This window comes from Sprattus sprattus (genome assembly GCF_963457725.1).
Source record: "Sprattus sprattus genome assembly, chromosome: 14".
NCBI lineage: Eukaryota > Metazoa > Chordata > Actinopteri > Clupeiformes > Clupeidae > Sprattus > Sprattus sprattus.
Window position 1 is genome coordinate 24789896 of NC_137912.1, and position 11924 is coordinate 24801819.

General features: G+C 41.4%; 1 protein-coding gene across 1 annotated transcript; it reads right to left on the reverse strand.

Moving 5' to 3' along the window:
- Window positions 1-2572: 2572 nt before the first annotated feature.
- On the reverse strand, window positions 2573-6567 carry LOC308375176 (voltage-gated potassium channel regulatory subunit KCNG3-like; the record flags this gene model as incomplete). Its single annotated transcript, XM_080851246.1, has 2 exons — window positions 2573-3191; window positions 5942-6567. The coding sequence occupies 2 exons, from the start codon at window positions 6565-6567 to the stop codon at window positions 2573-2575; spliced, it is 1245 nt and encodes a 414-aa protein (XP_080707372.1).
- Window positions 6568-11924: the final 5357 nt, after the last annotated feature.

Here is an 11924-nt window from a genome sequence, read left to right on the forward strand (position 1 = left end):
AACTACAGTTAATGCAGTTAAACTAGTAATTTCATTGCATGTAGTTCACTACTGCCTAACACTAGTTTTGACTTGGGTCACCCTTCACAAAACATGTATCGTTTAGTTTCCTGTTATTGTCCTTCTCTGTCTCTGGAACGTCTCATCCTGTGGTAACAATTATTTGCAGCCATATTTATGCAGATATATTGAAAATGTATGTCCCATGATCCTGTTAATGAATACCCTGTGTTGGCACATGTCAGTCACATTTATATCGCATAGTCCTGTTTTTCAACAGACAACAGACAATGAAGCATGACATGTGAATTGGCCTTTGTTAAGAATATAAAGCATGTGTAACCAGACCACTTTGTCTCAGTCAGATCTGGCATCCTCCTTGTGAGTAGAATAAACCAGAGATATATTTTGCTGTTGTGCTCTTTTGTCTTTTGTGAAGATACATTTTAGACTCAAAACATGTACATTTTCGATACACTACACAGAGGCAATGACTCACCTGTGATAACTACTGCTCCATCGATCTACTGAGGGTCCACACCACCCTGTCTAGACACCCCTCACTGGAGCATCTATCAGATTCAGGGCTGTATCAGAAAACTGAAATGTAATCACTAGGGTATAATATGGAAATATTGCGCTCCTTTGATATTACCAGTAAAATCAATGTCAGAGGGTATACAGCATATTCATTTCAACCCTCCTTCTGTAGTATGTACTGAAAGCATCGCTAGAGCAAAACCTTCCTGTTCTTCAGACTTTATGTATAGAAACTACAGGATTAAGTTACACCACTCAAAGAGGACTGCACATTCCTTAGTCTTTATTCATTTTTATTGATCAGATTTTTGTGTCTGCAAGATATAACAGGTGCTGTAAGGCAAGTCATTTTTACACACAATAAACAATACAGCAGATGAACATGACACATTAAAAATGATACACTTAATACAAAGATACATTTAAATATTCTCACACACAACCAAAGACATTTTACGTATTGTGAACACAAATACAAGTACAAGTTACAAAGCATTAACATGGCAACCAATGAGTCACAAACAAACATATTGATGCATTATTCTTTTTTCCTCCAGCGCAATAACCAATTCCTTTGCATAACATAACCAATCCATAGCCTAGGACTGACAAAAGATTAAAATCACCACTACCCTTAAGCCTTAATCACACTCCAATGTCTGACTGCGGCGCTGAGCGTAGTGTGAGGGGAATGGTGTGATAGAGTGGTGCTGCACCCACCGGAGTGTGGGAGAAGTGTTAATCAAATTGATTCACACCATTCAAGACATTACACTGGCAGTCGATAACACTTCATATATGGATTATGGGTTTCTTCACGTCCAGGAAAAAAATGCTGCTATAAAGATTTAATTATTAATGTGAAGCAAGGACTCGATTTTATGCTACGAGGAGCAAATAAAATGCATAAAACATTGAGGGAAATGACAAAGACAAATAATCTCTGCCTGTCATTTCATGCTTCTCGAAGTATCAAGTTGATACTTCGAGAAGCATGAAATGACAGGCAGAGATTATTTGATACTATCAACTACTGGTTGCCCATACCTTTTGTGGTCTCTGTTAGATCATGGCTTCAAGTGGAAGTACAGAACTCCATGGCATGAGAAGCTTGCTGACCACTTATTTCTACTCATTAGTTATGACCGTCGTCAAGGGAACGTAGCCTAGAGATGTAGGAGGACACTATCTGCCAGACTCCCTCGCTCTCAGCTCTCTCCCTCCCTCACATTTGAAGTTCATTCTGTCTCTGCCAGACTCTTCTGAAGTACTGATCTAACAAGCTGGAGAGGCCTCACCATGGGAACCAGATCAGGGAACATGGAGAAGGCGCTCTGCTCTTGTGGGCTGACTTAAGCCAAGCGGCTTACTGCCTTTCCATAAGGACAGCATGGCCATCTGCAGCAGCCATAAGTGTCCCTTCCATGAACAGCTGAACCAGATAATTGTGCTCTTCAACTCTTGTGTGCTCTGCTGGTACTTACATCTGGCATCTTACCACTAGGTCTTTAAGAGGACATTTCTCTTTGGGATATACCTGCTAACAAAACAAACGACTAGTGACGTCTGACAGTAGATCTAGACTGAGATTTCAGAATTCAGCTTTCCATGTGTTCAGTGTCTTTCTGTAGTACCCATTAGTGTAGCCCCACAAATACAACACCAATGTACTGCAGCCATGTGTCAAGTGTTATTTCAGGCTATCTTTTGATTCCTAAAATCTTACTGACATTTCAGACTACGTAAAAGATGTCTTTCAGTGTGGTACACTATATTTTGCTATCATTACAACAGTTAATGGGATACCATAGTGATGGACCCAAATCAAAGTATTTTCTGGTGTAATGCGGACACCATGAAATGTTTAAGACTATTATAAGAGAAAGAAAAGTCTAGATTGTTAAACTCTAAGACTAATATGTTCAGTTAGACTGTGAAGGGCTGACAGAGGGTCAGCGTGTGTGACCGATTCAGGTCAGCAGCACAGAACCAGGCTGACCACAGGTCAGTTGAGGTGCTCAGCAGAGAGGCTCTAGGGGTGGCGTGAGGAGCGGAAGCGTTGCTGGTGATAGCACTGCAGGAAGCTGTGGTAGATGAAGCTGATTGGCAGCGAGATCAGCACGATGCCGCTCACCACACACACCCCGCCCAGCACTCGCCCCGGCACCGTGATGGGGTACATGTCTCCGTAGCCCACCGTCGTCATGGAGATGATCACCCACCAGCTGGCCGCGGGGATGCTGTTGTAGTCCTGGCTGCTGGACTGGAGGTCCAGGCCGTGCTCCAGCAGCTGGGCCAGCGCACTGAAGATGGCCGTGGCCACGCACATGAACACCAGCAGCATGACCAGCTCCCGGCGGCAGTGCTGCAGCGTCAGACCCAGCGTCTGCAGGCCGTGGAAGTGGCGTGCCAGCTTGATTAGCCAGAAGATGCGCGTCATACGCAGCATGCACAGCACGATGCCAGCGCGCTGCATCTCCAGACTCTCACCCAGCAGCGCTGCGGCGGCCATAGACACGTAGTACGGGCTGATGGCCAGGAGGTCGATGATGTTCAGTGGCTGGCGGACAAACTCACACTTGTCTCGGGAGAGCAGGAAGCGTGCAATGCACTCTGCGGTGAACCAGCCAATGCACACGGCCTCAATGATCCTGGGGATGGGGGGTGGGGGGACAGGAAGTCAGATTCTAGAACTTAAAGATCACCGTGTATACAATGACATCTTTGAAGAATACGTAGGGAATTACTAACAGATATTAGACATTTACTTAAGTAATGCACTGAAGAGTTAATGGAGAATTTTTTTCACTTAAAAAGATTGCCTGACCAAAATTGGTTCACAGTTCAATACATGACTGCATATACTGTATGTCTGTACGACAACTGCACCGCAAAGGAACACCTTTTCTGCTAATTTCATAGTGCGCCAAAGTAACACCTTTTCTTCTAATTGGATAGTTCTCCAAAGGAACACATGTTCTGCTAATTGCTTAGTGCTCCAAAGGAACATGCTTTCTGCTAATTGCTTAGTGCTCCAAAGGAAAATGCTTTCTGCTAATTGCATAGTTCTCCAAAGGAACACCTTTTCTGCTAATTGCATAGTGCCCAAAGAAACACCTTTTCTGTTAATGGATAGTTCTCCAAAGGAACACCTTTTCTGCTAATTGCATAGTTCTCCAACTTGCCTCTGCAGAGCCCCCTTTTCCTTGAAACAGTTCGCTCTGAAAGTGTTATACCACAAGAAGTGTTGGAGTTCTGCCAAGATTCATCTTCTTTTAGGGAGGGGTACACACATCAAACTCCAATCAAAAATCTGGCCATATGGAACAACAGTAGGGCACTGTTGGTGGATGGCAAAATACAGACAAAAAAAAACGTTATTTAAGTGTGAGGGGCACACTTCCTCATCCGTCAGTCCCATTAGTAAGTCCATGACAGTATACTATAGTATGTATTGTAGTAGTATAGCAGAGGGCTTTAACTTCGTTTATAGTACATGTTGATTTACTCTCCCTGACACACATGCACTGGCAGCATGTGCAAACTAATTGAACAAACGAGAGCACATGATGTTATATGACTACAGATGAAGCCCACATTCACCATACCAGAGTACACATTGGTCTAATTAAAACACCAGACCAGATATGAGCTTTCATTTATGCGTCTATATATAGAGTTCCATTCTGCTAGCCAGAAAAGCATTGCGATCACTGGTGGATCCAGACAGCTGGTATACATCCAACGGTAGCTCAGCTTAGCCATGTTCGTTCATTAGCTTATCCTTGGTTATGCAGTTACATATGGCCCATTTTGATGCTCATTACAATGTCATTAAGTTCAATGTAGACACACACTAGATTAATTAAGAGCTTTAATGCAATACACTTCTTATGTAAATGCAAATTGTGACTAGTCACTTGCCTAAACCAAAACCAATTATCCTGATCTATCTTGTTAGAGCACGTAATAACGCAATACACTGCCCAGTAATGAATAAAATGGCAATATAAATCAGCGCCCATGTTTAATAAGGAAATGTTATTACTGAGTGAGTTTGATTACAAGGCTACAAACATAAGTAATGAACAATATCTATCTGTTGACATAATGGGTGTCCAAAATAAACTTTGACTGATAAGATTAAAACAACTCTTTTCTCAACTTTGTCATTCAGGATGAAAGAAGATAACTCTAAATACTCTAAATGCAGTCAAATTAGAATTTTCTCTTTGTGCACTTTGTTCCTCCGAGTACACGCCTGCAAAATACGCCGTAGGTTAAGATGTCCTTCTTTATTAGGGGATTATATCAGCTGATGTTGACACAACTGCAATAGTTAATTTAGAAGTGCACGTAGATGATGGCATGGTATTCACTACTGACATATACTTAAGACACTAGTATTCTACTTGGGTCATCACCAGAACAGTCAACTGGAACTGGTTGCCAATAGTAACAAAGCTCAGATGAGTAGGTTGTAGTCGGGTACTGCAGACGGGTACTATAGTCATTTAGATATTCTTTAGACAGTTTTTGGGTTTTCATGTTTTAAGAGTTGTCCTTATATTTGTTTAACATTTGTCCTGGTGTTTGTTTTGTTGTTCAGTGCCTCTTGAAGATCCCCTGTCCTCTATTGGGAAAATAATATGACTGAACTTGCTCAGTACAACCCACTGAAAAATTCTCAATTTAATTTGACATTCTGCAGTTTTACCCAAAAGGCTATAAACACACCATCTAATTTCTCCCTCTAACCCAATTTTTGTGCTGTTTTCGCACACTCCTGTTACATCAGCGTTGCCTTACCCGTAGACCTTACATATAAGTGTGTGATACATCCCAAGTTGACACATCCAAGTTCCGTTGACATCAAACTAAGCTAAGGTTAACATGTACAATACCCTATGTACCAGCTGCGGGCCCTTTTAAAAACAGCATCCAAGTAGAAACACATACGTATGCCCATTGGCTTATACTTATCATTCCTGTTAGAGTTTATATCATCTTATAAGCATGACACTTGCAGGTTGCTATGGATTAGTGCAAGTGCCTTGATATCAGGGAGTGGGACAACTGCGTGCTGAGAGCAAAAGTCTCCATTTAAGGCAAATTCCATTGTACAACATGCCACGTCATTGATTATGATATGGGTTCAAATATTATATGTACATACTAAAAGGGGAAAAACTATTTCCTTGCACCTCGAAGAGTCCTATTTGTGTATTTGTCTAAAACACTTAATCGTATTTGAAGGCGGTTTCATTAGCTGAGTCCATCCTCTGATGTCTGAAATGAATACAATTAGGTTGACTTCATTCATTACCTCACAACCATGTACAAAAATAGGAAAATGCTAAAGTGTCGTGCTTGTTTAAGCAATGTGTAAATAACATCTTACCTGTGCTCTTCTAGTTTTTTATTTTTGGCTGTTTCCCAATCTGGCAGAGTACTGGCACAAAGAATGACCATGGATACGATGACAAAAATAACAGACAAGGCGGCTACAATTTGTGCAGCGACAGACGATGCCGGTTCCTCAAAAATTCTTCTGAGTTTTCCTATCCATCTCATGTTCCATCCTCTGGAGACAGTAGGGTCCGTGGTGGTCACCTCTTCGCCTCTAGGCTCTTCCTCTGCCTTGTTGTCCTCCTCGAATAAGTAAGTGTGTGTGTCGGACATCCTGTCGTCGAGTCGCCTCTGGCAACAAAACTCCAGATGTGAACTCTCCAGACCCCAGTATATCATCTCATTGTAGAAAGAGAGTTCGCACATTTTCGGGGCGAACCTAAGTCTCCCCGAACGCACGTACAGCATAATGAAGACAAACGCCTCTGAGTGTCTATCGAAAAAGAACTCATTTCGCTCGCGGTCATAGTCATCACACACCTCCAAAACCTCTTTTTCGGACGAGCAATTGTGCAGTCTACTCACCCGTCGGAGAGGGAAATCCTTAATGATTTCCCTAGAGAAGGCATACTTGGTGCCCCCGACATTTAGAATACAAATGCTTTTTCCGAACTTCATCGTGGGGTGTTGTCATGAAACGCCAATGGTGCCAAGACAGTACAGAGAAAATGCATCGGACTAACCATTTTAAAAAGACCCCTCTTCTCTTGCCATTGTCATTTGTAAAACAACTTCCTATTACATCCATGAGATGGTTTTCCAAGACTACACATGTTACAAAGCCCTCCTACATCCACTCCTCTCCCTGCGCTTGTTTGATGTAGTGCGCGTGGTGTTGGGGGCAACCCAGGATCTGCTTCAGTGGCGCCCCCTCCTTACGCAAAATACGCACACCGCATAGAACATCTTCATGCTGAACGTGCGTAATCGATAACCTTGAATCACATGCGTAAAACACGAAACAGAAGAGTGTTGTACATACAAAAAGAGCATATATGTAAGAGTATATTTCCATATGGAGGCCATACCTTCCATATTTCCATATAGAGCTGTTTATTTGTTAGCTATGATAATATTAACATGTGAAATCTTTCCTAAATGATTAGATATAAAGTCAATAAGTTGATATTCTGCAAACAAACTGAGAAATTTGGTTGTAAAAGTTTATGCATTAATTTACTATCTTTTCTTGAATAGGGAGAAGAGTGGCCGACCGTCCTCCAAAACTGTGATAAGCTGTAACTGAAGACAGCTTTAGATTTGTCATTAATTCCAGGTGTGACTCTAGCATCTGTCCTTGTGACAAAGAATAACCAAATCATCCATCACAATTAATTACCACATTTTCAAAAACATCCCAATCACAGTTTCTTTATTCATGCATTTATGATTTTTAAACATGTTAAATGAGATACACTTTATTACACATATTATTGTGTGAATGACATCCTGATTTGACCTTCTCACCTCCTCTGTGGGCAGACAGTGAGTAATGCATTAGGGGACACAAGAGTTCAGACTTCACAGTAGGATGGTGTTGCAAGAACTATCTGAAGAACATTTCAGAACTTTCTATTGTAGGAACAATGAACAGGTTCCTGGAATCAATTTCCCTGATTGACATAACACAGGCTTCACAGAGTGCACCAAGTCTAAATACAGCCAATGAGCATGCACTGAGACATGATGCCATATGTTTAGGGCTGAAATAAAGCAAAAGGTGTCAAAAAGCACAACACACTAATCAGTGCAAAGCAATGAGGCACCATCCTAGTAATACATCTTCTTACACATTGAGACTCAGACACTGTGTTTCCATTGTGAACTTGAAACCAGGGAGTATGGGAGAGTAAGGTATGCTCTTTAGTTTACAGCTGGGAATGGGTCATGTAGGCTACTGCAAAGCTAGTTGTATATGATCTAAAACAACAGCATTGACTAGATTGGTTATGTGATTCTTGGAGCTAATGGATGTCAGTGATCCTTAACCAGTCTTACCCTGCAGGACAGGTCTCTCTGGTCTCAGGATTTTGCATGCCTTTAAGGAAGTAAGCTCACTAGTTTCAGACCAAAACTCTGTAATGTTGCTTTAATTAAACTAAACTAGTGAGCTAATTGCCTATAAGGCATGCAAAAAAACCTTCCAAACACACCAATTGGCACTGATTCAAACCTGCTCACATGCTAAATGGTGCCTAAAAGGTTGGCAATGACGTGCTGCGGAGGTTTTACATTTATTTTTAACATTTTTGCAGGTTGTTCCATCCTGGACCACAGAACTTCATAGTGCATAGCTTGGACTGCTAGTGGAAACAGCGGGTGTGTTTATCTGTCCTTCACATTAACATTCAAAGATGATTTTGAGAAAAGTAGTTGCTTATAAAAACATACCTCACAATGGGATAATTAATTGCATTGGCTTGCTTTAATATAATTAAGGGGACAGCACAAATGCCTAACAAATTATGAAGATAAAAATATGTTTTAAAGCAAGCAAATGAGTTCCTATGTTCATAAGGGGGGGAGAGTATCATGTAGAAGTGGCCACCCAGCTGGTTAAGGAAACCTGGGGGTGCTTTGTCCCGCCCACATCAGGGTTCTCATTCTTGGCTACTGTTATGATTTCCCCAATCAACACCAAGGGGACAACATTCAAATGATAGTAGCATCATTACCGTCTGCAGCATGACATACACTTAACCTTATCCATGACTGTAGTTGTGTCATGTAGAGAGGCCCAGGTCTAAGTGGCAACCCTTGATTGCCACAGTCATAGATAATCTGATCATGAGTAGTAGATCACTGTTGTCAGGAGGCACATGGTTTCTGTTGGCCCTTCAGCGGCTGATCACATGGACAAGGATCCCGTCTGACCAGAGCTACAGCACCTGTTTTGGGCTGTGTGGGGCCACCTTTTGAAAAGTTAAAAGTTGTCAAAGATTGCTTGATAGTGTGTATGGGAACAGGGCAATTGGTGGGTCACCTTAGGGCACAGGGCCTTATTCAATGTCTCTCTATACCAAAGCCATGTCTATTCATAAATATCAAACAAGGAAGTGAAAGATGGTAATGTAATTTGAGTGCACTGATATAGGGGGTTATGTCTTAAATGAGTATGCAATTTTTTGGCAGCATTTATAAGACTGTAGCTTGGTGCACCCAAAGTCAAAACAGTCGCAACCAGTTCTGTGAGTAACTTTCCACCTTTCTGCTGCTCATCTTAACACCCGCTCAAACCTTTTTTGCCCATTTGATGTAATTTGCGATGTCAGTGACACTTAAACATGGGATGCACAGAGAGACTATCCACGGGTAAATAAACAAAATGTTAACTTAGCTGATGGAAAAATACCTTAAAGTGATACAACAGCTAAAAGAAAGCTGAAAGTTTCCCAATATCATGGTGCCTTAGACATACTTAAAATCAAATGGCAGTGATAAATACCAAACAAGGCATAGATCAGGAAAACCAGCTTGTGTTGATCACAAATATGGAGAGAATAATAGCATGCAAACATTAAGGCAGATGCCATGGGTTCGAAGGATGAAAGCCATGGAAGACTGAAAACAGGGTGTAGGACTCGGAGGAAGAGTCGGTGCAAGGCAAGGTGGACTCACTGTAACGAGACCAATGTGACAACACAGACCTGGCTTGGACTGAACTAACCTCATCCACCTCTAGTGTGAGCAGTGCGGTTTGTTTTCTGTCAGAGGGCCAATGTTTGAAGACTGGCACTGCTACACCACTTGGTTCAGTTTTGGTAAGGATTTGAGTCTAATGAGAAGGTATTTGGCCACATGGTTAGTGGTTCGCCAATCAGTCAGCTGTGGGGAGTGGTTGACCCAATCCTTCTCAATATACAGCCGCGGAAAAAATTAAGAGACCACTTCAAAATTATCAGTTTCTCTGGTTTTACTATTTATTGGTATGTGTTAAAGTAAAATGTTCATTTTCGTTTTATTCTATAACCTACTGGCAACAATCCTACCAAATTTCAAATAAAAATATTGTCATTTAGATCATTTATTTGCAGAAAAATGACAATTGGTCAAAATAGCAAAAAAGATGCAGTGTCTTCAGATCTCGAATAATGCAAAGAAAACAAGCTCATATTCATTTTTAAACTACACAATACTAATGCTTACACTTAGGAAGAGTTCAGAAATCAATATTTGGTGGAATAGCCTTGATTTAAAATCACAACTTTCATGTGTCTTGGCATGCTCTCCACCAGTCTTTCACATTGCCGTTGGGTGACTTTATGCTACTCCTGGCGCAAGAATTCAAGCAGCTCGGCTTCTTTTCATGGCTTGTGACCATCCATCTTCCTCTTGATCACATTTCAGAGGTTTTTTATGGGATTCAGGTCTCGAAATTGGGCTGGCCATGACAGGGTCCTGATCTGGTGGTACTCCATCCACACCTTTACTGGCCTGGCTGTGTGGCATGGAGCATTGCCCTGCTGGAAAAAACATTTCTCAGAGTTGGGGAACATTGTCAGAGCTAAAGGAAGCAAGTTTTTCTTCCGGGACAACGTCTTACTTTGCCTGGCTGAGGTTTGTAAAAGACCATAAGGATTGAAAAAAGCGGACTGGAGGGTCTTCTAGTTCGTCTTCTCTGATGAGTCCAATTTTCAGCTTTGCCCAACACATGGTCGTCTGATGGTTAGACGGAGACCTGGAGAGGCCTACAAGCCAGAGAGTCTTGCACCTACTGTGAAATCGGACTCATCAGAGAAGACGAACTTAGAAGAACCTCCAGTCCGCTTTTTCAATCCTTATGGTCTTTTACAAACCTCAGCCAGGCAAAGTACAACGTTGTCCCGGAAGAAAAACTTGCTTCCTTTTGCTCTGACAATGTTCCCCAACTCTGAGAAATGTTTTTTCCAGCAGGGCAATGCTCCATGCCACACAGCCAGGCCAGTAAAGGTGTGGATGGAGTACCACCAGATCAGGACCCTGTCATGGCCAGCCCAATTTCGAGACCTGAATCCCATAAAAAACCTCTGAAATGTGATCAAGAGGAAGATGGATGGTCACAAGCCATGAAAAGAAGCCGAGCTGCTTGAATTCTTGCGCCAGGAGTAGCATAAAGTCACCCAACGGCAATGTGAAAGACTGGTGGAGAGCATGCCAAGACACATGAAAGTTGTGATTTTAAATCAAGGTTATTCCACCAAATATTGATTTCTGAACTCTTCCTAAGTGTAAGCATTAGTATTGTGTAGTTTAAAAATGAATATGAGCTTGTTTTCTTTGCATTATTCGAGATCTGAAGACACTGCATCATTTTTGCTATTTTGACCAATTGTCATTTTTCTGCAAATAAATTATCTAAATGACAATATTTTTATTTGAAATTTGGTAGGAATGTTGCCAGTAGGTTATAGAATAAAACTAAAATGTACATTTTACTTTAACACCTACCAATAAATAGTAAAACCAGAGAAACTGATAATTTTGAAGTGGTCTCTTAATTTTTTCCGCGGCTGTATATACAATGCTCATTCAGAATGCCGCAAACCCAAACGATTATAAACGATGTCCAGACTTCAAAGTGTCTGAAAAATGTATTTTTGCTCTCGGTCTCTCTACGAGAGCCTAAGTCATTTAACTCTAGCCGGTCAAAATCTGCTGGCTACCTCACCACCCCAGCCAACTATGAATCAGACAAAAAAAAAATCACTGTAGGCTACCTAGAATACAGACTACAATAGGCGTTTGTGTATCTTATAATAAATAGCCAACCATTTGGACGTTGTGTTGTTTTCGCAATGCAAGCGCTCACGTCTGATAGTGTGTTATTCTTCATATGATTAAATGAATCATTGTTTTCATATGCATACTGATATACACCAATGGGTGAAATGAAAAGTTGGTCTAACAAATCACCGACTTTTTTTCGAGCCATTGCCTTCACGCCATATCACCAAATCCATTATAGGCACACGGTCAGTCCTTCCATCGTTGCGAAC